General features: G+C 47.2%; 1 protein-coding gene and 1 pseudogene across 1 annotated transcript; one reads left to right on the plus strand and one right to left on the minus strand.

The window, feature by feature from the left end:
• The window catches only part of LOC107123815, a 135,287-nt pseudogene that overhangs the window by 46,156 nt on the left and 62,635 nt on the right, over positions 1–26,496 (minus strand).
• On the plus strand, positions 1,970–14,282 carry LOC107123805 (zinc finger protein 883-like). Its single transcript, XM_015427150.1, has 5 exons — positions 1,970–2,053; positions 5,288–5,369; positions 11,646–11,946; positions 12,287–13,787; positions 13,933–14,282. Exons 1-5 carry the CDS (start codon positions 1,970–1,972, stop codon positions 14,050–14,052), a joined length of 2,088 nt encoding a protein of 695 aa, XP_015282636.1. The 3' UTR covers positions 14,053–14,282.

Below are 26,496 nucleotides of genomic sequence, written 5' to 3' on the forward strand. Positions count from 1 at the left end.
GGGGGGGGGGGATTGTCCCAATGTGCCTCTCCTTACACTTACCCAACACTGAACTTCATTTGCCACGTTGTCCCCCACCCACCAAGCTTATGGAGATCCTCTTGCAGCTCTTCACAGCCAGCCTTGGTTTTCATCATCATGAAACATTTGGCGTCATCTGCAAACTTGGCCACTACAATATTCACCCCTAGTTCGAGATCACTGATGAATAAATTAAATAGTAAAGGTAAAGGTTCCCTTGCTCAAAAGCCAGTCGAGTCCGACTCTAGGGTTGCGGTGCTCATTTCCGTTTCAAAGCCGAAGAGCCAGCGCTGTCCGAAGACATTTCCGTGGTCATATGGCCGGCATGACTAAACACCAAGGCGCACGGAACGCTGTTACCTTCCCACTGAAGTGGTACCTATTTATCTACTTGCAATTTCTTGCTTTTCAACAATTTTCAACAAACTAAGAAATGGAATTTGGGTTGTAGAGCCATCCAGAAATCTGAAGCATAAATGTTAACATGAACCACTAAATAATGCCACATTAAACCCTAGGATACAATTTACAGCATTACAAAGATTACATAATAGGATCCTACTTAAAATAAGCTCTACACATTAGTATGCACCACAGTCCTTAAACATTTCTCCAGGTGACTTTGTGAATTGATTTGTACAGTGCTACCCTACTGCCTGCGTAGAAAAGCCCTCTTGGAACGATTCAGTTTTTCATAGTTCACAGAAAGCCAGGCGAGTGGGAGCCTTCCTGACCTCCTCAGGCAGGCCGCTCCACAAGGTGGGGGCCTCAAAGGAGAAGGCACAAGCATGGGCATTGGTTGATTCTGCCATGTGCAGGGTGGGACCTGTGGAAGTCCCTGCTCAGATGAGTGAAGCTGTCATGGCAGAGCCTAGAAGGAGAGACTGTCTTGCAGCTATGAGGCTCCAAGGCCATGAAGGGCTCTAGACAGAATAGCCAGTCCTTTAATCTGAGCCTGGGAGCGGATAGGCAGCCAGTGCAGGTACTGCAGAAGGGGAGTAATATTCATGCTCTATCTAGCCGTCAATAATCAAAGGGCAGCATTCTGCACGAACTGGAGTTCCCGAATTGCTTTTGAGGGGAGACCCATGTACAGTAGTCTAGTCTCGATGTCACCATGAGATGGATCCAGGTGCCCAAAGCAGCCGTGTCAAGGTAACGCCAGGCTGAGTTGGAAGGAAGCCTTTTTTGCAACTGAATTTACTTGCTTCTCCAGTTGGGTCCAGTAAAACCTGGAGGCTCTTAAGTGAGTATGCAGCTGAACTCCATGGAAAGCGGGGAGCGGAATGTCCTTCAAGAACCGTCCCCGCCAGCACCCCTTTATTACATTTTAAAACTATTTAATACCAGCGCGCCCCGTCAAAAACACACGATAGCCACATTTCTCTCCTCCAGCGAGACTGAAAAGCTCATTCGCCCCATGACTTACTTATGAGTAAACCCTCCCAGGATCCGGTTGCAATAAGGTCCTGTCCCTCCCCCCTATTATGCAGCCCTCCCTAATCTCTTTGGTGATTCAAATAGCAAAGCCCCCAACCCGGAAATGACCTTTTCCTGTTTCCGTCCCCCCACCCGCTCGGTCTCTCTAGGAAGGAGCTCGCTCATTTTAACCCTTTCAGTGCTGCAGGCGAAGAAATTAGAAAAGCTCCCTCCCGTCCTCTCCAGGAGGCGCCGCGCCCGGACCCGTGCGGAGGGGACGGACTTCAGCCAGGCTGCCCTCCGCGACGCCCTGTAGTGCAGCTCGATGAGGGGGGGGGGCTCCTCGCGAGTAACTCTGCGCGGGGCGGGGCGGCGGGGGGGGGAATCTGCAGCACTGACTGGGTTAAAGTGAGAGAGCCGCGTGCTAGAGAGGACGAGCAAGGAGTGGTAGGAAGAGAGGAAAAGGTATTTCCGGGGGGGGAAGCCTTGTCACAGTCGGATCCCGGGAAGGTTTACTCATAAGTAAGTCATGGGGGGGGGGCAGGCGGGCGAGCTCTTCAGTCCCGCTGGAAGAGAGAAATGCGGCTATTCCGTGTTTGTGGACGGGGAGCTGGTATTCAATGGTATCTGAAGACGCGAGCCCTGACTCATGAAAGCTCATACCGCAAATTTTGTTAGTCTTTAAAGTGCTACTTTATTCATAAGTTACGTCATGGGGAAGGAATAAGCTTTTCAGACCTGGAGGAGAGAAATGCGGCTGTCGTCTGTTTTGGACAGGGAGTTGGTATTCGATAGTTTTTCAATGTAATCAATGAGAGCATGCATATATATTACTCTCCATCTCCTGTCACTCCACTGGCTGCCCATCAGTTACCAGGCTCGGTTTAAAGGACTGGCTCTCCCACCCGGTGCCCTTCATGGCCTTGGACCTTCATACCTGCAAGACAGTCTCTCCCCTTATGCTCTACCATGACAGCTTCGCTGATCAGAGCAGGGACTTCTGCAGGGCCCACCCTGCACACGGGCAGAGTCAACCACTGTGCATCCACGTACCTTCTCCCTTGAAGCCCCCATCTTGTGGAACCGCCTGCCTGAGGAGGTCAGGCAGGCTCCCACCTTTCTGCAATAGGGTAGCACGGTCTAAAATTATTCACAAAGTCACTTGGAGAAATTATCATGGACTGTGCTGTATATGAATGTGTATTTGTTCTTGTTGTTGTCAAGTCATAGCTAACTTACGGTGACCCCCATAGTGTTTTCAAGGCAGGAAACTTCAGAGGTGCGTTGCCATTGCCTGCCTCTGCGTCATGACCCTGGAATTCCTTGAAGGTCTCCAATTCAAATATTAGCCGGGGCTGATATTGAGCTGCGGTGGCTCAAGTGGTTAAGACGCTGGACTGCAGGCTGTGGAAGGTCAGTAGTTCAGCAGTTCGAGACCCGAGTGTGCCGCATGACGGAGTGAGCTCCCGTCTCTAGTTCCAGCTCCTGCCAACCTAGCAGTTCGTAAAGCAAGAAATTGCAAGTAGATAAATAGGTCCCACTTTGGTGGGAAGGTAACAGCGTTCCGTGCGCCTTGATGTTTAGTCATGCTGGCCACATGACCACGGAAACATCTTCGGACAGCGCTGGCTCTTCGGCTTTGGAACGGAGATGAGCACCGCAACCCTAGAGTCGGACTCGACTGGCTTTCAAGCAAGGGAACCTTTACCTTTTTAACCCTGCTTAGCTTCCAAGATCTGACAAAATCAGGGTAGCCTGTGGTATCCAGGTCAGAGTACCAATGTGTATAGCTTATTGTAAGTAGTATTCTATCATGTAATTTTGTACTGCTGTAAGTTGTACCCAAGCCTACTTGTAATTTTGCATCATTTAGTGGTTCATTTTAACAGTTATGCTTTCTTCAACACCAGTTTTTTGATTTCTTGTTAGTTCTATAACCCAAATTCTATTTCATAACTTATTGGATGTGCCATCCTGTTGACTTCATTGAGTCACTCTGGATCATGGTCTGCCTTTGACTCTAAGTGACAGAGGCGAACTTTAATAACATAAAGGAACACATCATGCATATATAAATGCTTTAATTCCTTGTTGCCTGGGTGGCCCTTGTGGGGGCAGAAAGGAGGGATCTGGATTTTGTAAATGAAAACAACTAAAAATAAATTCTCAGCCACAGGGTTTGTAGGGAGGCCCACAAAGGACTCTCAAGCATTAGAACATAACAGAAGCCAATGTTGGGTCAGGCCAATGGCCCATCCCGTCCAACACTCTGTCACACAGTGGCCAAAAATACCAGTTGCCATCAGGAGGTCCACCCCCCCCCCCCAAGCACCAGGAATACAAAGCACCACTTGCCCCAGACTGAGAGTTCCTACCTTAAATGGCATGATCAGAAGGGATGAATCATACAAGCCCATTGACAGCTCCAGGCACGCATAGCATTTGGGGCAGTGCTTTATATCCCATCTGTCATTTTCCTGGGGGTTCGTTGCTTCCCCCTGTTCATCCAGGCAGCCCCTGTGCCCTGACCTGGAGGGGCTTCATGCTCCTCTGCCCGCCCCCCACTAAGTACTTGGACAGAACTGTTACTAAACACATCCAGCCTATGGAGGAGGTATCTGCAGTGGTTAAGCCCTTACCAGTCACTTTGTCTTGTGCTCCAGTTTATGTTGAGAGTAGCCTCCATTCTGGTAAGCAGGGGACAGCCTGGCTCCCCCCCCCCCCCCCCCGCCGCGTTTTGCTCCTGCAGTTGCTGCTAAGGTGTCCCTTTGTTAACAGCCAGACATCTCCTGTGGAAGGGTATTTCTAAACAAATTGCCCCTCCTGTAATATCACCCCCAAAGCATTTTTGGATTGCACAGCCTGGCCTAGAAGTGGAACCAAGGTGAAGATTTTGTTCCAACAAAATGGATGCTGGCCAGGAGACAAGCCTGGGAAACTATTTTGGGTAGGGGACTCAGGGTAATTGACTTGCTAGTCACTCTCCTCCTCACCCAAAAAGAGATATTTAGTCTGAACAATGGGTTTCTCAGGAAAGGCACTACCCTATCTTGATGTGATCAGTGCCATACCTAGTCACGTTTCCCTTTGTGCATTTATCCTAATTAATAGGCTATCCATATAACGCGATAGCCTCTCCCATCCTGTACTCTAGGGTCATCAGAGAACATTAACACTTTTAGTTTGCACCAGACAATCTCATCAAGTGCCATTAGCTACATTCATGCAAATTGTCACAAGTTTCACTCTGTCTTTGTCTACCCTGGTAAATGTGATCAAGGTATTGTCTTAGGGGCGCATGCATCAGACCATCTCCGAGGTCAATTTTTTCTATATCTAGACATGCCCTGCTCCACGGAGTGTGTGTATGTTCTATCAGCGCCTCTACTCATATGTAGGTCCTTACTCCTCTCCAGAGAAACACTGGCCATTCTCTTCCGTGGACCTTGACCTCAAGACCTGGTAAACATCGCCCTTCCCTGAATCACTTTCCCTGCTACTTCCTTTTATTTTCCACTTAGGGAGTTTGTGTCTTTCCCCCATGTGCTTTGTATGTATGTTTGCTCTTTATCCTTCTTATAATAAAAGCACCCTTTTGGTACTTCAGCCTGCTTATTTTGAGAATTCTCAGGGAATAACCCCTATAAACATTGGTGGAGATCCCTAGTTACTCCCTAAGTCTCCAATTTCACTAATTCCCCCAATTAATTTGGAGACTCCCATTTGGTTAACACTTTACCCATGCCAAGCTCAACATCCTTCGCTCTCCCCCGACTGCTCCCTCCCAGTGTGCCTTCTCTGCCTGGTATGATCTCTGACGAGGGGATCTGTTTTTTTTTTTCCCCAGGGTCCCTTTTCTTTTGAGGAGGTGGCCGCGTATTTCACCGGGGCAGAGTGGGTGCTCCTGGATCTGGACCAAAGAGCTCTCTGTAGGGAAGTCATGCTGGAGAACTACGGGAGCGTGGCCTTTCTGGGTAAGGATCTTTCATGGGTGCCAAAGGTGCAAATTGCTCCCATTGGGATGAAGCATGAATCAAAACATTGAACGCCAATGCATCATTTTCAGGCCTGCCCCACTACTTGTTCCCTACTGGGGGTCTCGAGGAGTTGGGGTGGCAGTAAAAGTGATGTTCAGCATGGCCTGGGAGAGTGACCCAACCCACTTGACTGTCCCAGGGGCAACTGAGGCCACTGTTGTGGCCAGCACCCAAGCCAGAGAGGGTGCCCTGGCCTGGAGCCAAGGAGGGGCTGAGAGCCTTCAGAAAGGGATTTGTGACCCAAATCACTCATGCATGTCCACCTCTGTAGCTAGCAAAAGCTTCCTTCTGCTAGCCAAGAGAAAACACATGTATTGTGGGGTATTAATTCCTGAGATCGTAAACCTATGTCTGCCAAAGTCGTGATACAGACCAACACTCAAAAGAAATGAAGCCTTCTTAAACGAGAAAATAAATTTATGAAGTTAACAGAAAGGGAACCAGGTTAGGTCAGGTAAATAAAACTAGAGGTGCTACAGAAAGAAAATAAATTCACATGTGAAGTACAAACACCGTTTAAACCCTTTCCCCTCTCACAAACTTCCTGCTACAAAGGGAGAAAATAAAAGGGAAGAATCAAAGATGTACAAGCTTTCTCCCTAAAGACAGCTGGGCAGCTCTGGAGAAGCACAGCTGAATAAGGATGGGAAAGTAGAGAAGCCAGCCGTACAGTTGGGGTAACAGGCCGGGGATTCAAAACCTGCTACAAATTGAACAGCCTGAGGTATTTTTAATGCATTTTTGCTAAGTTCATGGAGGAGAAACGGTATTGGCAGTGGAATGTGGGAGTGATGAAAAGTCCATCTCTCTTTGTTGTTGTTCAGTCGCACAGTCGAGTCCGACTCTTTGCGACCCCATGGACCAGATCACGCCAGGCCTTCCTGTCTTCCGCCGTCCTCTGAAGTTGGCTCAGTTTCATGTTCGTTGCATCTATAACACTGTCTAACCATCTCATCCTTTGCCGTCCCCGTCTTCTTTGACCTTCAATCTTTCCCAGCATCAGGGTCTTCTCCAGGGAGTGCTCCCTTCTCATTTGGTGGCCAAAGTATTTGACCTTCAGTTTCATTATCTGGCCTTCCAGGGAACAGTCAGGGTTGATTTCTTTTAGGATTGACTGATTTGATCTTCTTGCAGTCCAAGGGACTCTCAAGAGTCTTCTCCAGCACCATAGTTCAAAAGAATCTATTCTTCGGCGCTCGGCCTTCCTTATAGTCCAACTCTCGCAGCCATACATGACTAATGGGAATACCATTGCTCTGACCATGCGGACTTTGGTTGGCAGGGTGATGTCTCTACTTTTTATCATGCTGTTTAGGTTCGCCATCGCTTTCCTCCCAAGGAGCAGGCGTCTTTTAATTTCATGGCTGCTGTCACATGACAGCATGTGACATGGCTGCTCTAGAGATGAGCTAATTAGAAAAGGGGATTTTTTTTGTGTGCATTATGGAAGAGAGGTTTTCTTTTTTTGCATTACAGGTAAACATATCCAGGAGAAGTGTTCCTTTGGGGAAACTGAGAATTTAGATAGGCAGGTAGATGGCTGAGTTTACATGATGGAGTAGGGGGAGAAATCTTCCTGTCCAGCGCTTAAAGTAAGGAAGAAATGGCGGGGGCTGGCCTGTTGCTCACTGTCTTGATTATTTGGGTCATTCTTCAGGTCAGATGATCAGGGAGGGAACCCCTTAGGTCCCTGAGGAAAAGGGATATGGCTTTCACATGATTACTTGCAGGAGTCGCTTCACATTCCTTGCACACTCTCAGTGTGACTCACTCTCGTTTTGAGATCCCTTTGATCCAGACTTCATTTTTCATTGCTAGGCCCAGGCTAAGATGTGCATGTATGCAGGGATCCAAAACGGAGGTCCCCAGTGAGGAGGAGTCCCGTAGCCACACTTCAGAGGATTTCTGTTCAGCTCACAACCAGGTTTCCATAGGAAACAATGGTCCAATCTTTTTGAAACTTGGGGGAATTTTTTTTAGGAGAGGCACCAGCAGCTATGCTGCGAATTTGGTGCCTCTACCTCAAAAAACAGCCCCTCAGAGCCCCAGATAATCCTGGATTGATTCTGCATTATAGTCTCTGGGGCCCATTGACTATAATGGTCCCCATAAGCTATAATTGAATCGGAGGGGGAAAACGCAATTATTATTTTTTTTGCACACTCCTATTATGCTTTTCGGGGCCACAGTGACTCAGAAGTTAAGACACTGAGCTGCAGACCTGAAGGTTGATAGCTCGGCAGTTCGAGACCCTAGTGCTGTGTGATGGAGTGAGCTCCCATCTCTGGTCCCAGCTCCTGCCAACCTAGGAGTTTGAAAGCAAGAAATTGCAAGTAGATAAATAGGTACCACTTCAGTGGGAAGGTAACAGTGTTCCATGCACCTTGGCGTCTAGTCATGCTGGCAACATGACCACGGAAACGTCTTCGGACAGCAATGGCTTTATGGCTTGGAAACGGAAATGAGCACTGCCCCCTAGGGTTGGATTTGACTGGCTTTCAAGCAAGGGAAACCTTTACCTTTTTAGTATGCCTTTCAGTATGATTTGTAAACTGCTTTGAGTCACAGGGAAAAGTCAGATATAAATATCTGAATAAATAAGTAGTTTGGACAGGTTGATAACATTTAAGCAGTTTCCTGTTCATTAGGTTGAGCAGTGTTCTGACAGTGATTGTTTCACCTCTGTTATACTTGATCTGTAATGCTGGTTGTTATATTTCAATTTTTAAAAAGTAGACTGTAAGAGGTCCCCCCCCCAGCTGGTATGTTTTCTATGGGTCAGTGCATGGCGACATCCAAGGTCAGGTCTGCCAATATAGTGGACTGGGGCAGGTAGACCTGTTCCCTGGAGGCCAGGTCTACCAATATAGTGGAAAGGGGTGGGCAGACCTGTTCTCTGGAGGCCAGGTCTACCAATATAGTGGAAAGGGGTGGGCAGACCTGTTCTCTGGAGGCCAGGTCTACCAATATAGTGGACTGGGACAGGTAGACCTGTTCTCCAGAAGCCTGGTCTACCCCTTTAGAGAAGAAGAAGAAGAGGAGATTGGATTTATACCCCGCCCTTCACTACCCAAAGGAGTCTCAGACCGGCTTACAAACTCCTTTCCCTTCCCCTCCCCCACAACAGACACCCTGTGAGGTGGGTGGGGCTGAGAGAACTCTGACACAAACTGCTCTTTCAGGAACAGCTGTGCTGGAGCTTGTGACTGACCCAAGGTCACACCAGCAGGTGCAAGTGGAGGAGTGGGGAATCAAACCTGGTTCTCCCAGATTAGAGTCCACACACTTAACCACTACACCAAACAGGACAATGTTTTGTGTAATTAAATTTGACTTGATTCTGTTTTCCCTTATAATGTTTAAATTATTCTTAAAATATAGTTTAAATATGTTGTTGTTGTTGTTCAGTCGCACAGTCGAGTCCAACTCTTTGTGACCCCATGGACCAGGTCACGCCAGGCCCTCCTGTCCTCTGCTGTCCTCTGAAGTTCACTGAATTTCATGTTCGTTGCATCTATGACACTTTCTAACCATCTCATCCTTTGCCGTCCCCGTCTTCTTTGACCTTCAATCTTTCCCAGCATCAGGGTCTTCTCCAGTGAGTGCTCCCTTCTCATTTGGTGGCCGAAGTATTTGGGCTTCAGTTTCATTATCTGGCCTTCCAGGGAACAGTCAGGGTTGATTTATTTTAGGATTGACTGATATGATCTTCTTGCAGTCCAAGGGACTCTCAAGAGTCTTCTCCAGCACCATAGTTCAAAAGAATCTATTCTTCGGCGCTCGGCCTTCCTTATAGTCCAACTCTCGCAGCCATACAGTACTACTGGGAATACCATTGCTTTGACCATTCGAACTTTTGTTGGCAGGGAGATGTCAATATTTAAACCCTTTTGCCTCGTTCAGCCTGACTGTTCTTAAGTAGTCAGTAAATTTAAATAGTAAATTTAAGTAGTAAATAAAAATAAAATAAAGTAGTAAATAAAAATAATTTTACAAAAGGGTTTAAAAGTTTAAATATAGTTTAAAAGAATTTATTCTGAGATTTTTACAAGGTTATGGAACTAATCTAAAAAAAACAATTTACACAATAGTCAACTTTAGACTTGCTCACAGCTGTAATGCTACTAGTTTTTTTCCGCTCACGAGGCAGAATTTCTGCTCACCACACTGTGGAGCTTAGAGGGAATATTGCCCATGGTATCAGGTCAGATCCTGATTTCTCAGTTTCCAACCTTTACAAAAAAAAGAGCAAGAGTCCATATAGGTATCTAAAGAAGTGAGCCGTGACTCACAAAAGCTCATCCCCTGCCACATATTTTGTTAGTCTTCAAGGTGCTGCTGGACTCTTGCTCTTTCCTACTGCTACAAACAGACTAACAGGGCTGCCCATCTCAACATTTACAACACACCCTCCTCCCTGAATGGGATTAAGGCCATCTGCTCTGACTGTGATCTGGTATGGATTTTCCCCCTTTAAACAGGTTAGGATTATGGGCTTTGATCTTGACCATGTTTTCATCCTTCCAGAAGAATGTTTCCATTTCCTTGGATTTCTTTCCCATATAAGAATGACCACCACCACCACCCCGAGAAGCCAGGAATGTAAGAGAGACTACTTAAGAACAGTCAGGCTGAACGAGGCAAAAGGGTGATTAATGATTCTTTTCCATTGTCACCTAGATGCCTTAATTCCCCAACAGCAAATGATGTTCATTCCAAAAACCATGGAGGGGGATCCCTTGAGCTGCGGGGTTCACTTGATGAGGTCCTAGCATCTCCATGCCCTGCAGCAAAATATTTTTTAGGGGAAAGAATTTCTGCCAAAGGAAATGCACAGAGTGCCTGATTCGTGGCTTGGCTAATTGCATATGGACTGATTGGACCTCTTTCTGTATTCCAGCAACAGATACAGAGGAGACACTTGGGGAATTCCAGGGGTTCTCTTTGGGAAAAGCCAAGACTGAAGAGGCTGAAGGCAACTTCAGAGATAGAGATGGACCACACAGGCAGGCAGGAAGCCACTAATAACATTTATATTATTGTAAACCTGGTGAAGACGGAGGTCCTGGGCCTGAGTCGGGGCGGTCTGGGGTTGGGGCTCCCTCTCCCGACCTTCGATGGGGTGCCTTTGGTGCCACGTCGGAGGTTAGGAGTTTGGGAGTGCTCCTGATCTCCTCATTACCTATGGAGGCCCAGGTGGCAGCCACTGCTAAGTCGGCTTTCTACCATCTTCGGCTGGCTCGGCAGTTGGTTCCCTTCCTTGACCGCGATGACTCGGCCACAGTGATCCACGCGACGGTCACCTCGAGGTTAGACTACTGTAACGCTCTCTACATGGGGCTGCCTCTGTCACAAATCTGGAAGCTGCAGCTGGTGCAGAATGCTGCAGCCAGGCTGTTGATGGGTCTCCCTAGCCGAGACCACATCCGGCCTGTGCTGAAAGCACTGCCAATAGCATACCGGATTCGCTTCAAAGTGCTGGTTCTTACTTTTAAAGCCCTATATGGCCGGGGTCCAACATACCTGAGGGACCGCCTTTCTCCACATGTTCCCCTGCGAGCACTACGGTCAGGGACGCAACATCTCCTGACGATTCCAGGCCCCAAGGAGGCCAGGCTGGCCGCTACCAAGGCCAGAGCTTTTTCGGTGGCGGCTCCTTCCTGGTGGAACGAGCTTCCGGAGGAGATCCAGGCCCTGCGGGACCTGGCGCAGTTCCGCAGGGCCTGTAAGACGGAGCTCTTCCGCCAGGCCTTCGGGTAGGAGCCGCCACTATTGTACCATCATTATTAACTGGCCCTGGGAAGAGAGAACAACAGTGCCATGTGGAACTGATAGCACTGATTGGAGGTACCATCTTACACACGCCATCTTGATGAAAGATTTTGTTTGGAACATCTAGAGCACTTAATATGTTGTAATTCTGTAATAATGGTTTTTATGGTTTTAACTGTTTTTATGTGTTGGCGTGTGCCTATTTGTGAGCCACCCTGAGCCCGCGTTGCGGGGAGGGCGGGCTATAAATTGAAATGATAAATAAATAAATAAAATATATTTCACTGTAGAGCAGGAACGAGGACCTGAAACGCTTTGAGCATGGATGGAATTTCAAGTGCAAATCAGGCCTCCTTCTGTGAGTGCTAATGGGATCTCTCTCTTTATTACCAACAGGGGATGATGGAGGGAATGAGGAGGATGAGGAACTGCATCATCTATCGCCAGATGAAGTCAAGAGTGAAGACTTGAGAGGAAAGTTCAGGACTCAAGGCAGACCCAAGAGGCAGAAAGGAAGCCATATAGTTGAGAAGATGGATCAACCCATTCCTTTCCAAGAGGGGGATTTCCATGAAGCAATTCACATGGTAGAGGAACTGTACAAGTGCACAGAGTGTGGAATGATCTTCTCAGATGAAACCCAATATAATGTCCATTTGCAAATGCAGAGTGGAAAGAAGACCCATGAAGGCTTGGAGTGTGGAAAGAGCGTCCTTTGCAGAGCCAGACACAGACAGGAGAGAAAATATACAGTTTCTCAGACTGTGATGAGAGTTTTTCAGAGAAATCAGCCTTTATTAAACACCAAAGCATTCATTCAGGAGAGAAGCCATTTATCTGTTCAGAGAGTGGAATGACATTTCCTGATGGAAGACATGGAAATCTACGTTTCCCAAGGCATATTATAATGAAGGCATCTAAATGCTTTCAGTGTGGGAGGTACTTCAAATACAAATCACAGCTCCTTGTGCATCAAACAACCCACACAGGGGAGAAACCTTTTGAATGCTCTGAGTGTGGAATCAACTGCATCAAAGAATCCACAGGGGAGAGAAGCCACTTGAATGCTCAGAGTGTGGAAAGAGATTCAGTTTGAATAGCCATCTTCAACTGCATCAAAGAATCCACAGGGGAGAGAAGCCACTTGAATGCTCAGAGTGTGGAAAGAGATTCAGCCACAGACATAGTCTTACAAAGCATCTGAGAATCCACACAGGGGAGAAACCTTTTGAATGCTCTGAGTGTGGAAAGCGATTGTGTGACAGTAGCAATTTTCAACGTCATCTAAGAACCCACACAAAGGCAAAATTGTTTGACTGCTCAGAGTGTGGAAAGAAATTCAATCAGAGCAGCCATCTTCAAGAACATCAAAGAACTCACACAGGGGAGAAACCTTTTGAATGTTCAGAGTGTGGAAAGAGATTCAGCTTGAGTAGCAATCTTCACAAGCATTTGAGAACTCACACAGGGGAGAAACCTTTTGAATGCTCAGAGTGTGGAAAGAGATTCAGGTTGAATGACAGTTTTCAGCTGCATCAAAGAACCCACACAGGGGAGAAACCTTTTGCATGCTCAGAGTGTGGAAAGAAATTCAGTCAGAGTGGTCATCTGCAACAGCATCTAAGAACCCACACAGGGGAGAAACCTTTTGAATGCTCAGAGTGTGGAAAGAGATTCAGGGAGTCAGGTAGCCTTCTAAAGCACCTACAAGTCCACACAGGGGAGAAACCGTTCGAATGCTCAGAGTGTGGAAAGAGTTTCAGTCACAGACGTAGTCTTACAAAGCACCTAAGAATCCACACAGGGGAGAAACCTTTTGAATGCTCTGAGTGTGGAAAGCAATTGTGTGACAGTAGCAATTTTCAGCGGCATCTGAGAACCCACAAAAAGGAGAAACTGTTTGAATGCTCAGAGTGTGGAAAGAAATTCAATCAGAGCAGCCATCTTCAAGAACATCAAAGAACTCACACAGGGGAGAAACCTTTTGAATGCTCAGAGTGTGGAAAGAAATTCAGCTTGAGTAGCAATCTTCACAAGCATTTGGGAACTCACACAGGGGAGAAACCTTTTGAATGCTCAGAGTGTGGAAAGAGATTCAGGTTGAACGACAGTCTTCAGCTACATCAAAGAACCCACACAGGGGAGAAACCATTTGAATGCTCAGAGTGTGGAAAGCGATTCAGTCAGAGTGGCCATCTTCAGCTGCATCAAAGAACCCACACAGGGGAGAAACCTTTTCCATGCTCGGAGTGTGGAAAGCGATTCAGTGACACTGGTAGCCTTCTAAAGCACGTACGAGTCCACACAGGGGAGAAGCCTTTTGAATGCCCTGAGTGTGGAAAGCGATTTTGTTCCAGCAGCAATTTTCAACGGCATCTAAGAACCCACACAAAGGAGAAACCTTTTCACTGCTCAGAGTGTGGAAAAAGTTTCAGTCAGAGTGGCCATCTGCAACAGCATATAAGAACCCACACAGGGGAGAAACCTTTTGAATGCTCAGAGTGTGGAAAGAGATTCAGTCGGAGTAGCAATCTTCAACAGCATCAAGGAACCCACAGAGAGGAGAAATATTTGAATGCTCAAAATGTCAGAGCAACCATCTTTACAAGCAAGAACTCACAAGACCTGACACAGTGGTGTGCACAGAGTGTGGAAAGAGATTCAGTCGAAGTGGCAATATTATATGCATCAAAGAATACACACAATGGAGAACCCTTTTGAATGCTCAGAGTGTGGAAAGAGATTCATTCTGAATGACCATCTTCAAAACCATCAAAGAACCCACAGAAGAAGAAACATATAACTGCTTAGCTTGTGAAAAGAGCTTTTCTCTTTTTATTCACATGAAAAAGACAAGCACACACCATAGAAAGGGTTGAAACCATGTAAACTATTGTAAAGTGCTTGTATCCGCCCAGAATCCTGACCCTAAGGTGGAAGAAATGATAAATTTTTTGGACTGAGGACAAAACTGAACTAGATCTCACAGGCAAGAAAGAAATGATGTGTTCTGAGGGTGGAAGGAGATGGAAAACATCTCCTTAACCATTGAATAATCCACACAGGGGAGGAACCTCATAAATACTTACTCTGTAGTAAGAGCTCGAGGCAGAGATCCATACTTCCTGTTTGTCAGATAATCCAAAAAAGGGCGAACCTTTCCTACAGTGTGTTCTGACGAGGCTCTTCTTTTAATGCCCAGGTTTTGGAGGCTTAGAAATGCTCCAAATGTACTTAGGCGAAGAAGGGCCTTTTTGGTGGTGTCCTCCTTCACTCTATCTGCCAACCTAACTCCTCCTGACATTTGCAAAACTGGCAAAAACATACCTATTTTCCAAATCCTGTGATGAAATAGACACGACAAGGCTAGCATATATCTTTGGATAGATTTCAGGGGGTCTGTACACTTTGATGCAGAAAAAGTTACACCTTTATTTTCAAAAACTACATCTTTATTTCTTCAGTTATCTGAAGAAGTGAGCAGTGACTCACAAAGGCTCATATCCTACCACAAATTTTGTTAGTCTTTAAGGTGCTACTGGACTCTTTCTCTTTTCTACTGAAGCAGGGCGGGTTGTATTTGGCCTCTGTCCACTTTTGTTAAAGTGGCTCAAAAATGATGTTCACAGTCACAGAACAGACCGAAAAAAGAAAAAACTGTAACTGCGCTAGAAAATATTTAAATAAAAATCACAAGATTCATACAAAAATGTGTACAAAATTCTTTTTGCCCTAGCACTTTGCCCTAGGAACATTCTTTTAGAGAATTTCTTGCAACTAAGTTATGATACATTGGTGAATTTTAATGAAATTTTTGATACCTACTTGTTGAAATGACAGACCAAGAGTCGCTGCTTTCATCCACTTTCGGAAGAAGAATAGTATCGAAACGATAGAACATTCCGGAGACCATCGTCACACCATTTTCAGCTGCCTTGTGCATTTATATATGTAGATTTTTGTACACATTTTTGTATGAATCTTGTGATTGTTATTTAAATATTTTCTAGCGCAGTTACCTCACAGTTTCTTCTTTTTTTCAGTCACTTTTGTTAAAGAACAAAAAAAAAGCCTATTTTGGTTCAGTATTAACTTCTTATTAACTGGATCGCTAGCCTGATCTTGTCAGATCTCAAAAGCCAAGTAGGGTCAGCCTTGGTTAGTATTTAGATGGGCGATCTCCAAGGAATACCCAGGCAATAATAATCTTTCAATTTATTGATGGCTCAATCCTTGCAGAGCTGCTGGCTCTGAGCGATTTACAGTTACTCATGAATTCACACGGGACTAACAATGATAGGGGTAAGGGAGGACAACATATATCTTTTTAATTCACACACATTTTTGCAGTCGATGGGGAGTTTGGTCAGCTGTAAGCTTCAGACGTGTTCCGGCAGCATTCTCACTCGGCGTTGCTTGATGTCTATAGTACATATACTACTATGTATAAATCAAAAGTCAAAATTAAGTCTCTAAAATGTCCATTCCAAACGCTTGAAAAATCTGACACAGGAAAACATCCTGCTGTGTAAGAAAGCTCGCTTCCTCCCAACTTCATTAGGGTGATGAAGCTTGTAGTGAGTAAGGATCCACACCCAACAGGCTATCGATAAAAGCCGTTTTGAAACTCTCTTTCTCAAGAGCTGACGATCCTTTTCTTCAGAGCTGATTATCCTTCTACAAATGAAATCAATTTTCACAGGTAATAAGGTACATTAATGACGGAACGCAACTGCCTCCAGATTTCAGTCCTTCAGCATTGACGGACTCCCACAATGGGGTCGGCTTTCAGCCATAAATCAGCTGTGACTTAATGGCATTTTCCACCACCTCCTCATACCTACCTAGTCCTTTGAACTGAAAAATGGTTGGGTGGGATACTGCTCAGCAGCAGAGCATCTGTTCGGCATGCAGAAGGTCCCAGGTTCGGTCCCCAGCTCTGCTAGAAACCATGCAGAGCAGCTACCAGTCACAATAAACAAGACTGACCTCCACAGCAATAATTAGGGTTGCCAACTGGCCTGGATAAAAGTGTCGTGTCCCTTTCGTAGAGGCTTAGTGTGTGGAAACAAGGAGACACATTTCATAGTGTTGCATAACAGCCCTGTTCCGGCCTGCCTTCCGAGGTCTTTCTCAACACCTGGAGAGACTTGCCACCACCTGACTGTTGTAGGAATTGCCCACTGGGAGGGTCAGGACTCCCAGCTTCCCTTCTAAGTTCTGAGGCCTTGCCTCTGTGTCTCCCGCTGCCCAGCGCCTGCTCGCCATTTGGACAGTTTACTGTCTTGTACTCCCCTGGAGGAATAGCCAGTTGCCAACTGGCCTGCCTTCCCCTGGCTCTTATTTTAAAGTAGCGTGTCCAAGATGGGGGAGGTCTGTGTGGTACAGAGGACCGCTACCAGCATCCAAAGTTATAAAGTATTTATCAAAAAGAAAATGTTTACAAGCATACTTTGACCACAGCACCAGATTGTGCAAAGGACCCGAAAGAAATGGGTAAAACGGTAAAACAGAAATCCTTTGCCCTATCGGATATTAAAATATAGGGCAGGCCCTTTTAGCTTAGGTAATCAGAAATTTCTACCATGTTCCTTTACCTCGAAGCTCCCTTCAGCTCTTCACGACAGCACATGGTTAAAATGGTTGCCTCTTGCAGCTAAGAGTCCTGTGTGCTCTCCTGGAGTCTGCACCCCAAAGAAAGAGAACTCCTTCTGGCTGACAAAGAGTTTTTATCATATCGGTTTCTCCACCCACTGACCAGGTCCTGCCAGGTCAAAGAAGCATTTCCTGGAGCTTCTTCCTGGACCCTTTCTAGTCTAAAGTCCTCCAAATCTCTGTTCCCTATTTGAAGGGGGGAGCTTGGCTATCCCATTGTCTCTAGCTAGCTCTATTAGCATTTCTTAAAAGGGTAGCTGAGGTGAACCTGGAAAGCCATTGACTGACTTCATCCTTCCCAGCCTGTTCTGTTCCTAGAGGGGGAAAAAACTTTTAAAATGCAAAGTGGAAGTTTTGGTTCTTTGAAACCTCCCAGGAAAAAACACATTTATTCACACATAGAATAAATGAATCACATCCCCTGGTAGATAACATCTCATTAAGTCTCTCTCAATGGGACCGAGTCAGTCTGGTGTGGTCAAAAGGCTGAAAGCGAACAAAGGGAGACTCCACCCAGTCATGACATTGATTGGGAAGGTGGCCTGAGGACCAGTGTTGTACTTCCTATTTCAGGGTTATACTGGATCCATCATCATTGCTGGAGAAGTTAATGCTGCTGCAGAAAAACACTTTCTTCCAACTCAGTTTAGCCTGCAAGATGGCCCCCTACCTTGACTGGGTCTATCTGGCCACCTGGATCCATGCTACGGTAACTTTGAAGCTAGACTACTACAATACACTTTACATAGGTCTTCCCTCAAAATCAATTTGGAGACCCCAGTTGGTGCAGAATGCCTCACAAAAGCTTTGACTGGGATCTAAAAGGAGCTGAGGTGGCTCAAGTGGTTAAGACGCTGAACTGCAGGCTGTGGAAGGTCGGTAGTTCAGCAGTTCGAGACCCGAGTGTGCCGCATGACGGAGTGAGCTCCCGTCTCTAGTTCCAGCTCCTGCCAACCTAGCAGTTTGAAAGCAAGAAATTGCAAGTAGATAAATAGGTACCACTTCAGTGGGAAGGTAACAGCGTTCCGTGCGCCTTGGTGTTTAGTCATGCCGGCCACATGACCACAGAAACGTCTTCGGACAGCGCTGGCTCTTCGGCTTGGAAACGGAGATGAGCACCGCAACCCTAGAGTCGAATTCGACTGGCTTTCGAGCAAGGGAACCTTTACCTAAAAGGAGACTGCACATTACTCCCAGTGTACCATCATTCCATTGGTTGCCCATCAGTTACAGGGCTCAGTTTAAGATTTTAGCTATCATATACAAAGCCCTTTACAGGCTGGGTCCCTCCTATCTGTGGGACAGCCTCTCCCGCAATGATCTGCTACATCAGCTTCACTCACCCAAGCAGGGCCTTCTGAAGATGCTGCCCTGCAAACGGGCCTGCCGGGCAAGGATCCTACAAGGTAATATTTGCACCGTTTCACGTGTCATGTTAATCCGTAGGCTTTGCTTCTGCTCTGTTTTTAGATCTCTGCTCAGTTCTACACCTTACTGCATTGTTTACTGAGTATCCCCTTCAGTCGATTGCATCGCCTCCCTCTGCACAGTCTGCACTGGGTTCGTGTGAGAAAGGCACATTATAAATAATGTACATTTAAAAAAAATTAAAAATAAAGAATAAGCCTGGCATACTTTTGTGTGATATACCACTTGTCTGACAATGGCTTAGAAGTATAACCAGGGCAGTTCTGTACAGATGCATAATGGGCTGCTCTCTACCGTAGTAAATTCCCCCCTTAACAAAAAATGTGTGTCTCCCCCCCCCCCATTGAAAAATTTCTGGCTACAGGCCTGGGTGTGTGTGTGTACGCCTGCACACACTTATAAAGGAGAAACTTGGATCCTGCTTCCCAAGATACCAGTCAAAGCAGGCAGGGCTGGCCAATTTGGGCATATTTCATTCTAACCAGTTTGATTCCTGAAGGTTCCTTGGTTTCTCGGAGGTTTGGAGAGGGGAAGTGATTTGTAATGTAATGTACTGGAAGTATTACAGGAATCGTCTAATTCACTCCCCATGTTAAGCTTCGAGCCAGCTAAGGCTCCGTCTGTGCTAATACTCTATTGGCCGCTTCTAAACAGCGACCAATCACAGTGAGGCAAGTTCCCCAAGCGGGAAGAACTTTCATTGGTCGTTATCCAGACAATCGTATTGGTTGTTATATGTAAATAGGCGTGGCTATGTTAGCCTGGCAATGTTTAAAAGGAGCCTAGCTCCCAATGTTAATCCGTTCTGGTTATGAATGCGTTTGAGTGTTTGTTCGCTTCTTCAATAAAGCTGAATCACTTTGCTGAAATCACTCTCCGGATCTTTGTTAGCGGCGATCTAACATGTAATTTGGAGAAAAGCTTCTTACAGGCCTGCAGTAGAGCTTCAGGAGAACAGGGGCCCCGGTAGACATCAACCTCTTTCTAGATTTGGGGGTCTATCTGGCCGGGTGTGAAAGAGGCTGTGGTAATACTGCTCTTGGAAAAGCCATCTCTGGATCCTCTAGATCCTTCCAATTACTGCCCAGTTTAGAATTTGTTGTTTCTGGGTAAGGTAATTGAGAGAATTTCCTGGATGACATATTGGCACTTGACCTGTTCCAGTCCGGTTTCCACACTGGCCATGGGACAGAGACACCATTGGTTGCCCTCACGGACAATCTCCGCAGGCAACTGGATTGAGGCGGGCCAGTGCTGCTGTTGTTGGTTCTTACAGCAGCGTTTGACACGGCCAACCATGATCTTTTGACCCACCGCTTCACCAATATAGGAGTTCGTGGGGTAATCTTGCAATGGCTTACCACATTTCTCTGAGGTCAGGGACGGGGGGTAGTGCTAGGGGGGAGGGGTGTCAACTAGGTACCCCCTAATATGTGGGGTCCCTAAGGGGTGATCCTCTCTCTAATGTTTAACATCTATATCCCAGTTGATGCGGAGCTTTGGGCTGGGGTATCACCAGTACACTTTAGACATTCACCTGTATCTGCTGTTGGGTGGCCACCTGGATACGGCCCTGCAGAATCTGGGGACTCAGAGGTGTCTCTGCTGAACTCTCTGATTGTGCCTTGGATGTGAGGCTCCTGAAGGCATCAGATGGGATCTCTTTCCTCTCCTTCAGTCAGGAGTCCACCTCCATGGTTTCCCCAAGAGCAGGAAGGATTACTGAAGAAGAAGAAGAGATTGGATTTATACCCCGCCCTTCACTCGGAGTCTCAGAGCGGCTTACAAACTCCTCTCCCTCCCCCCCCCCCACAACAAACACCCTGGAGGGTAGGGGGGGCTGAGAGAGCTCAGAAAACTGTCCTTGAGAGAACAGCTCTGACAGAAGTATGGCGTGCCCAAGGTCATCCAGCAGCTGCAAGTGGGGGATCAAATCTGGTTCTCCCAGATTAGAGTCTGCGCACTTAACCACTACATCAAACTGGCTGAAGAGGAGTCACACTTTTCTAAGCCCATGGAAGTAAACTTTTCTTTTGGACTGCACTGTTAACAAAAGGCTGAGAGAGATGTGAGGTGGCAAAACTTTCCAGTATTTTATATTTCTGCTCAAATATTTCCATGTCTAAAGTTTTCTTCTGTCCTAAAATTAATAGTGAATGGATGCCATTGGCAATACAATAAATGGTCAGTCCGGTAGTTTCCAAATAGTACTGAATGTTGTTCGGGTAAGACCTTGGCTGCCATTTTGGGGTTGCAGAGACCTTTGTGCCTTAGTTAAAGTATTCACAACTATTGTCTGGCTAGCTTAGTCTTTTGTAAGCATTGGCAGAATGTTCCCTGACCTTTACTAAGCAAAAATTTCGCTCTTTTTTTTTCTGCCTAGCTTTCCATTGGCTGACAAGGCATCTGAGCATGAACAGAGTACCTAGCCAGCCCCACTCAGCAACCAGAGGTAGACTTTACACCTCTGGGATTAGAGAGCAGGTTGTCTTGGCCAGGTTGGGGTTTAAAATGCACATTCAATCCTGTCCTGAATTTGAAAAAGAAGCCTTTAAAACAGAAGAATTTGGGAATGGAAAGAGAAGGATCCCACCCCCAACACAGAGCTGGGTGGGATATACATGGTAAGCCACAACTCTCCCCCACTCAAATCCTCCTCTCCACTCTTCGTAGGAGTTGCCAACATTTAAGCTGTCTCTTAAGCATCCCTTTGATTTGTACGATTATCAGCCGAGAATTCACCTCCAGGCCAGGGAAACCTTCAGCTGCCCATTTCCATGCCTTCAGCCTCCATTCAAGGGGAGAGGAGATTTTACCCTTGGCAAGTGTCAGCTAGCTGCCATTTTATGTTGCTTCTGTCCTTCCGTTCCCGCTTGCTTGCAGCTCAGCAGCTTTGCGTAAACATTGCCTCGGAGACTGTGGGAGCTGGCTCGGCTGGACAGCGGCATCAGTCTGGCCTTGTAAGGATGGGAGGGCTTGCGGTCCACCACTGGTGTGAATCTTTCTGCTCTCGGGGCCCTGCGAGTCTCCCGCTCATTATGTAACTTCCCGCCAGGAGAATTCCCGCATGCGTGCTCGAAGTTCATTTGCTTAGCTATTTGCCTCATCTGGCTATATGTACGGATGGTCCCGCCCTATAGTTATTCCTAACAATAATCCTGTGGATATAGTACCGGTTTTGTACTCTAATAAAGCATAACGCTTCTCAGGAAACGTGTGTGAAGACTTACTTGCTGTGGAACCTGACAGCAAGCTGGCCAGCCCCACCCGCCTTGTGACTCCCCGGTAGTCTGGGGAGAAGGAAATGCCTCCAAAGCATTTAGGGTCAGCATTTTTATCTATTGTTACTCTTGGGAGGGGGAATTTCCCCTCCTGCTGTTGCCCTCAGATCCCCAGCCTCTCAGCCTAACCTTCCTCACAGGGTGGTTGTTTTGAGGAGAAAATGGGGAAGGAGAGGTCAGTGGTGTAAGCTGCTTTGGGTTCTCATTGGAGGAGGGGGGGGGGGGGTATAAATATCTAAGGTACTGTTTTTCCAAAATGGAAACTCCACCTTTATTAGTGTCCCTGAGAATTTTTTTATCTGCATGTCTCTCTTTCAGGTTAAGGACTTGAAAAAACAAAATGTAAAACTCAGTCAGGGGAGGGGTGGTTATACATTGTTAGGTTATGCTCTTTTTTTGAAAAAAAGTTGAGCATGTGTTAATAACTTTCTGTGGCCCCATAGAGAACAAACACGTGACCTCAAATGCAGGGAGAAACCACCCTTCTGGGAGCTCTTTTTTAAAAAATTAAGAAATAGGCTTATTATCCTTTAAAGCATTTAGCCATCAAATGTTTTCTTTAGACAGAATTGGGGGGGGTGTTGTACACCATACAACTTTCACTTTTAAAAGCTTACCATAAGTTTCCAGAGAGCTTCTGGGGTTTTTTAACACTTGCAGGGCTATTTTTGGGCAGGAACGCACAGGAACGGAGTTCCGGCTGGCTTTAGAGTTGCCACCCCCACTACAGCCCAAACCTCTGTGTGTGGCTACAGAGGGAAGGCCTGGAGAGCGACACCACCACCCCAGCGACTCCGAGGTGGGTGGGTGGGCCGCAGGGGGCCCTGGAAGGATCGGGGAGGCATTTTAATGCCTCCCCATGCCTTCCCCGGCTTGTCTAAGGGCCGGCTTGCCCGGGCAAGCCAAGGGAAGACATGGGGTGTGTGGCCTAATATGCGAATGAACTGCGATGTCGGGGTGTGGCCTAATACGCTAATGAGTTTCTGCTGTTGGGTGTGGCCTATTATGCTAATGAGTTCCTGCTGGGCTTTTTCTACCAAAAAAGCCCTGTTTAACAGTATTTCTTGGAAGGAAGGACAGAGCCTGGATTCCTAGAAAGGAGGCTGAATTTGGACAGACAAACACCCCTTCGCCTTCCAGTGCTTGCTGTGTGCCCCCAGAAATCAACTCTCCGCTAGCTCTTATGAATGAGCTTTCCCCCCTTGGAGTCTGCCCACACCACTGCTTTGGGGCTGGAACCTCCTTCCTTGGCGCTGAATGAAGTAAATATTTTACAGCCCCATAAAAAGAGGGAAATCCCTGCCTGGGAGAGGGAAAAGTGGCTGACAGGAAAAATACAGGGAAGAGTGGGAGACCCCTCCTCCCCACACGCATCTAGGAGCAGGGCAGCCTCTTGCATTTTGCATGGACTGGCTGCATCTGAAGTGCTTGGAGGTGGGATTTGCCCACGGGAGGCCCAAGGCAGAAAGGGAAAAGGCAGTTTGGGATGGGCGAGTGATTTTTAATTTGGAGGAAAGTTTCTTAAAGGCCTGCACTAGAGTCTCTGGAGACCAGACTACCACCAGACAGACACACTTCTGACTCTCGGCCTGGTGGTGACAGCAGAGAGTCAGCCCCAGATGTTCCGGGGAAGGCTATAATCAAGCTGAAGTGGGCTCCTCTGTGAGGTCTAGCATCTTAAGACCTGCTACAGTGAAGTCAATTTTATGTGCCCTGTGGTAGGAAAAGGGGTGGCTGCAGGGCCTGTTTTCAAACATTTCCAGAATCCATATAAACATATCCTGATAATGTATCTGAAGAAGTGAGCATTGACTCATGAAAGCTCCTAGGTAAAGGTTTCCCTTGCTCAAAAGCCAGTCTAATCTGACTCTAGGGATGCAGTGCTCATCTCGGTTTCCTAGCCAAAGAGCCAGCGCTGCCCAAAGACGTTACTGTGGTCATGTGGCCAGCGTGACTAGATGCCGAGGTGCATGGAACGCTGTTACCTTCCCACCAAAGTGGTACCTATTTATCTACTTGCAATTTCTTGCTTTCGAACTGCTAGGTTGGCAGGAGCTGGGACCAGAGACGGGAGCTCACTCTGTCATGCGGCACTGGGGTCTCGAAGTGCTGAACTACCGACCTTCTGATCTGCAGTTCAGTGTCTTAGCCACTTGAACCACTGCAGCCCTCTAAAAGCTCTTACCCTACCAGAAATTTCATTAGTCTTTAAGGTGCTACGGGACTCTCTTTTCTATGGCTACAGACAGACTAAAACGGCTACCCATCTTGATCTATATCCTGATAATGTCAATATTGACAGTGAACTACTGATGTTAAGTCATGCCAATATTCCAGTGAGTAATGTTTTAAAAGCCTTCATGTAGTGGGGGGGGGGGGGCAGAATGGCAGCTCTAGGGAGGTCTGAGGCAAGGAAAAAGCCCCCCAAATGTGCAGGACCTGCAGAAGTGTGCATTTTCTTCCCCATATCACAGTCCATTGGGGGGGCACAGAAGGGGTACAATTTGGGAATGAGGTCAGGTGGATGCTCTAAAACCCCGTTTTTGTGGAAGAAGCCTAAAAGCAGCTAGATTCAAGCTCAGCAGCACCTTATTAGACCAGTGAGGAACCTGGACTCAAATCTAGTTGCTAAGACAAAGATGGCTACCAGAACCAGTCTCAGAGCAGTTTCAGAGCAGTGGAAATTCCCCCTTTCTGCAGCTGGTTTGTGAAAAACAATCCTGTAGTGCCCTCGACCGGCAGGCAGTATGTTTGTCCTGACAACTCTTTTAATTTTACAATTTTACATTTGCCACTGTTTGAGAATGAAACAGATCACAATGGGTAGCCGTGTTAGTCTGTCTGTAGCAGTAGAAAAGAATACGATCAAGAATGAAAAGCAGCTCTTTGAGCCTGAGATCGCTTGGTAAAAAAAGCTTTAGGAAATTTAATAGGAATGACAAAGAAGCACCAATTTCTACTCTTTATTTGGATTGCTTGCGCAAATATGTTTCTGACATAAAAGCCATGGGGGTAGTCGTAACGGTTGGCTGAAAATCAAGCCCAGTGGGACAGACATCGTCCAGGTTGAATGGCATGCTTCCTGAGTGCTGAGAGTATCAGATTCTTGTACACATAAGTCTCCCAAGCTGTCTACAGATCGAGTGTCATCAGCATCCTGCTTCTGAGAAGGGATCCACAGGTAATACAGCGAGCAGGCAGATTCCTGCCCTTTGGCCATGCTTCCAAGTCCACGGAAAAGGATTGTATTTCATCCTGACACTGTACAGCTGGCATCTCCTGCAACAAAACTGCACAAGTGTACCTCATGCATAAGGGGACCCCCTAAAACCGGCGCTTTCATTTTTTAAAATAGTGCCAGTCAGGGCTATGTTTGGGCAGGAACACACAGGAACGGAGTTCCGGCTGGCTCCTGAGTTGGCCATGCCCAGCAGGAACTCATTAGCATAATAGGCCACACCCAACAGCAGGAACTCATTAGGATTGGCTACATTAGGGGTGTGCGGCCTAACATGCAAAGGAGTTCCTGCTAAAAAAAAAAGCCCCCCCACTACACGAAGGCTTTTAAAACATTGACCACAAACAAGGTAAACAGAATAAGAAGCAAAAGGTGGGTGTGGCTGGATGACCACACTTCTGGTAACACAGGAGTGTGGCCTCATATGCTAATGACCTGTGCTGTCAGGGGTGTGGCCTCATATGCTAATGAGTTTCTGCTGTTGGGTGTGGCCAATTATGCTAATGAGTTGCTTCTGGGCTTTTTCTACAAAAAAAGCCCTGGTGCCAGTAGTGATATAAAGTTGCACTGCTGACTGCATCCCTCTCAGGACTCGGCAGAATGCCCCCCACCCAGGTTCTGGTACTCAGTACTCGAGTACTGTCTCACACACAAACAGAAAAGCCCTGCCTTAAAGTGTCTGCAAATATAAGCAATGATGTAAGGGGTGCTCTTCCTTAGCCCCCCCCCCCCCAACAACATGTGGCGGTACGCCCAACCACATGCGACCTTGATCCGTGCCCATCTTGGCTCATTAAAATGGGGCGTGAGGGGTTTCGAGGTGCCCTACGGGAGATTATTAACAAGTATCTCCTTGAGGGACGGTTCCCTGGGGCACTCAAGGAAGCGATGGTCCGCCCTCTCCTAAAAAAGCCATCTCTGGACCCGGCCAAATTGGCCAACTATCGGCCGGTGTCCAATTTGCCCTATTTGGGCAAAGTGATAGAGAGAGCGGTGGCGACACAGCTACAGGCATTTCTGGATGATACTTCTGTCCTCGATCCTCACCAGTCCGGGTTTCGCCCGGGTCATGGGGTGGAGACGGTACTGGTCGCACTGACTGATGACCTCCGTAGGCATCTGGATCGAGGCGGAGTGGCGGCACTGGTGTTGTTAGATCTGTCGGCTGGTTTTGATATGGTCGACCATCAGTTGCTGGCCCACCGCCTCGCCGACATGGGGATTCAGGGGCTTGCCCTTCAATGGCTGGTCTCTTTTCTCCAAGGTCGGGGACAAAGGGTGGCGATAGGGGATCAGCGGTCCCAGAGGTGGGCCCTGGAATGTGGCGTTCCTCAGGGGGCAGTGCTGTCCCCAATGCTGTTTAACATCTATATGCGCCCCCTTGCCCAGATTGCCCGGAGTTGTGGGCTGGGGTGTCATCAATATGCTGATGACACCCAGCTATATCTGATGTTGGGCGGCCAGTCAGACTCCACTCCAGATGACCTGCACAGGGCGTTACAGGCCGTGGCTGGGTGGCTCAGGCTGAGTCGGCTGAAATTAAACCCGGCAAAGACGGAAGTCCTGGGGCTGAGTCGGATCGGTGCGGGGTTGGGGCTCCCTCTCCCAACCTTCGATGGGACGCCATTGGTGCCGGCGTCGGAGG

Source organism: Gekko japonicus, unplaced genomic scaffold (assembly GCF_001447785.1).
Source record: "Gekko japonicus isolate JY-2015 unplaced genomic scaffold, Gekko_japonicus_V1.1 scaffold712, whole genome shotgun sequence".
In the NCBI taxonomy this organism is placed as follows: Eukaryota; Metazoa; Chordata; class Lepidosauria; order Squamata; family Gekkonidae; genus Gekko; species Gekko japonicus.

What these genes read in the sequence shown, in the direction of transcription:
- LOC107123805 (XM_015427150.1), top strand. Translation starts at nt 1,970, where the DNA reads ATGGGGGGGGGGCAGGCGGGCGAGCTCTTCAGTCCCGCTGGAAGAGAG. An exon ending in TGTTTGTGGACGGGGAGCTG is followed by an intron (nt 2,054 to 5,287) that starts GTATTCAATGGT and finishes TTTTTTCCCCAG; the next exon opens with GGTCCCTTTTCTTTTGAGGA. An exon ending in AAGACCCATGAAGGCTTGGA is followed by an intron (nt 11,947 to 12,286) that starts GTGTGGAAAGAG and finishes ACTGCATCAAAG; the next exon opens with AATCCACAGGGGAGAGAAGC.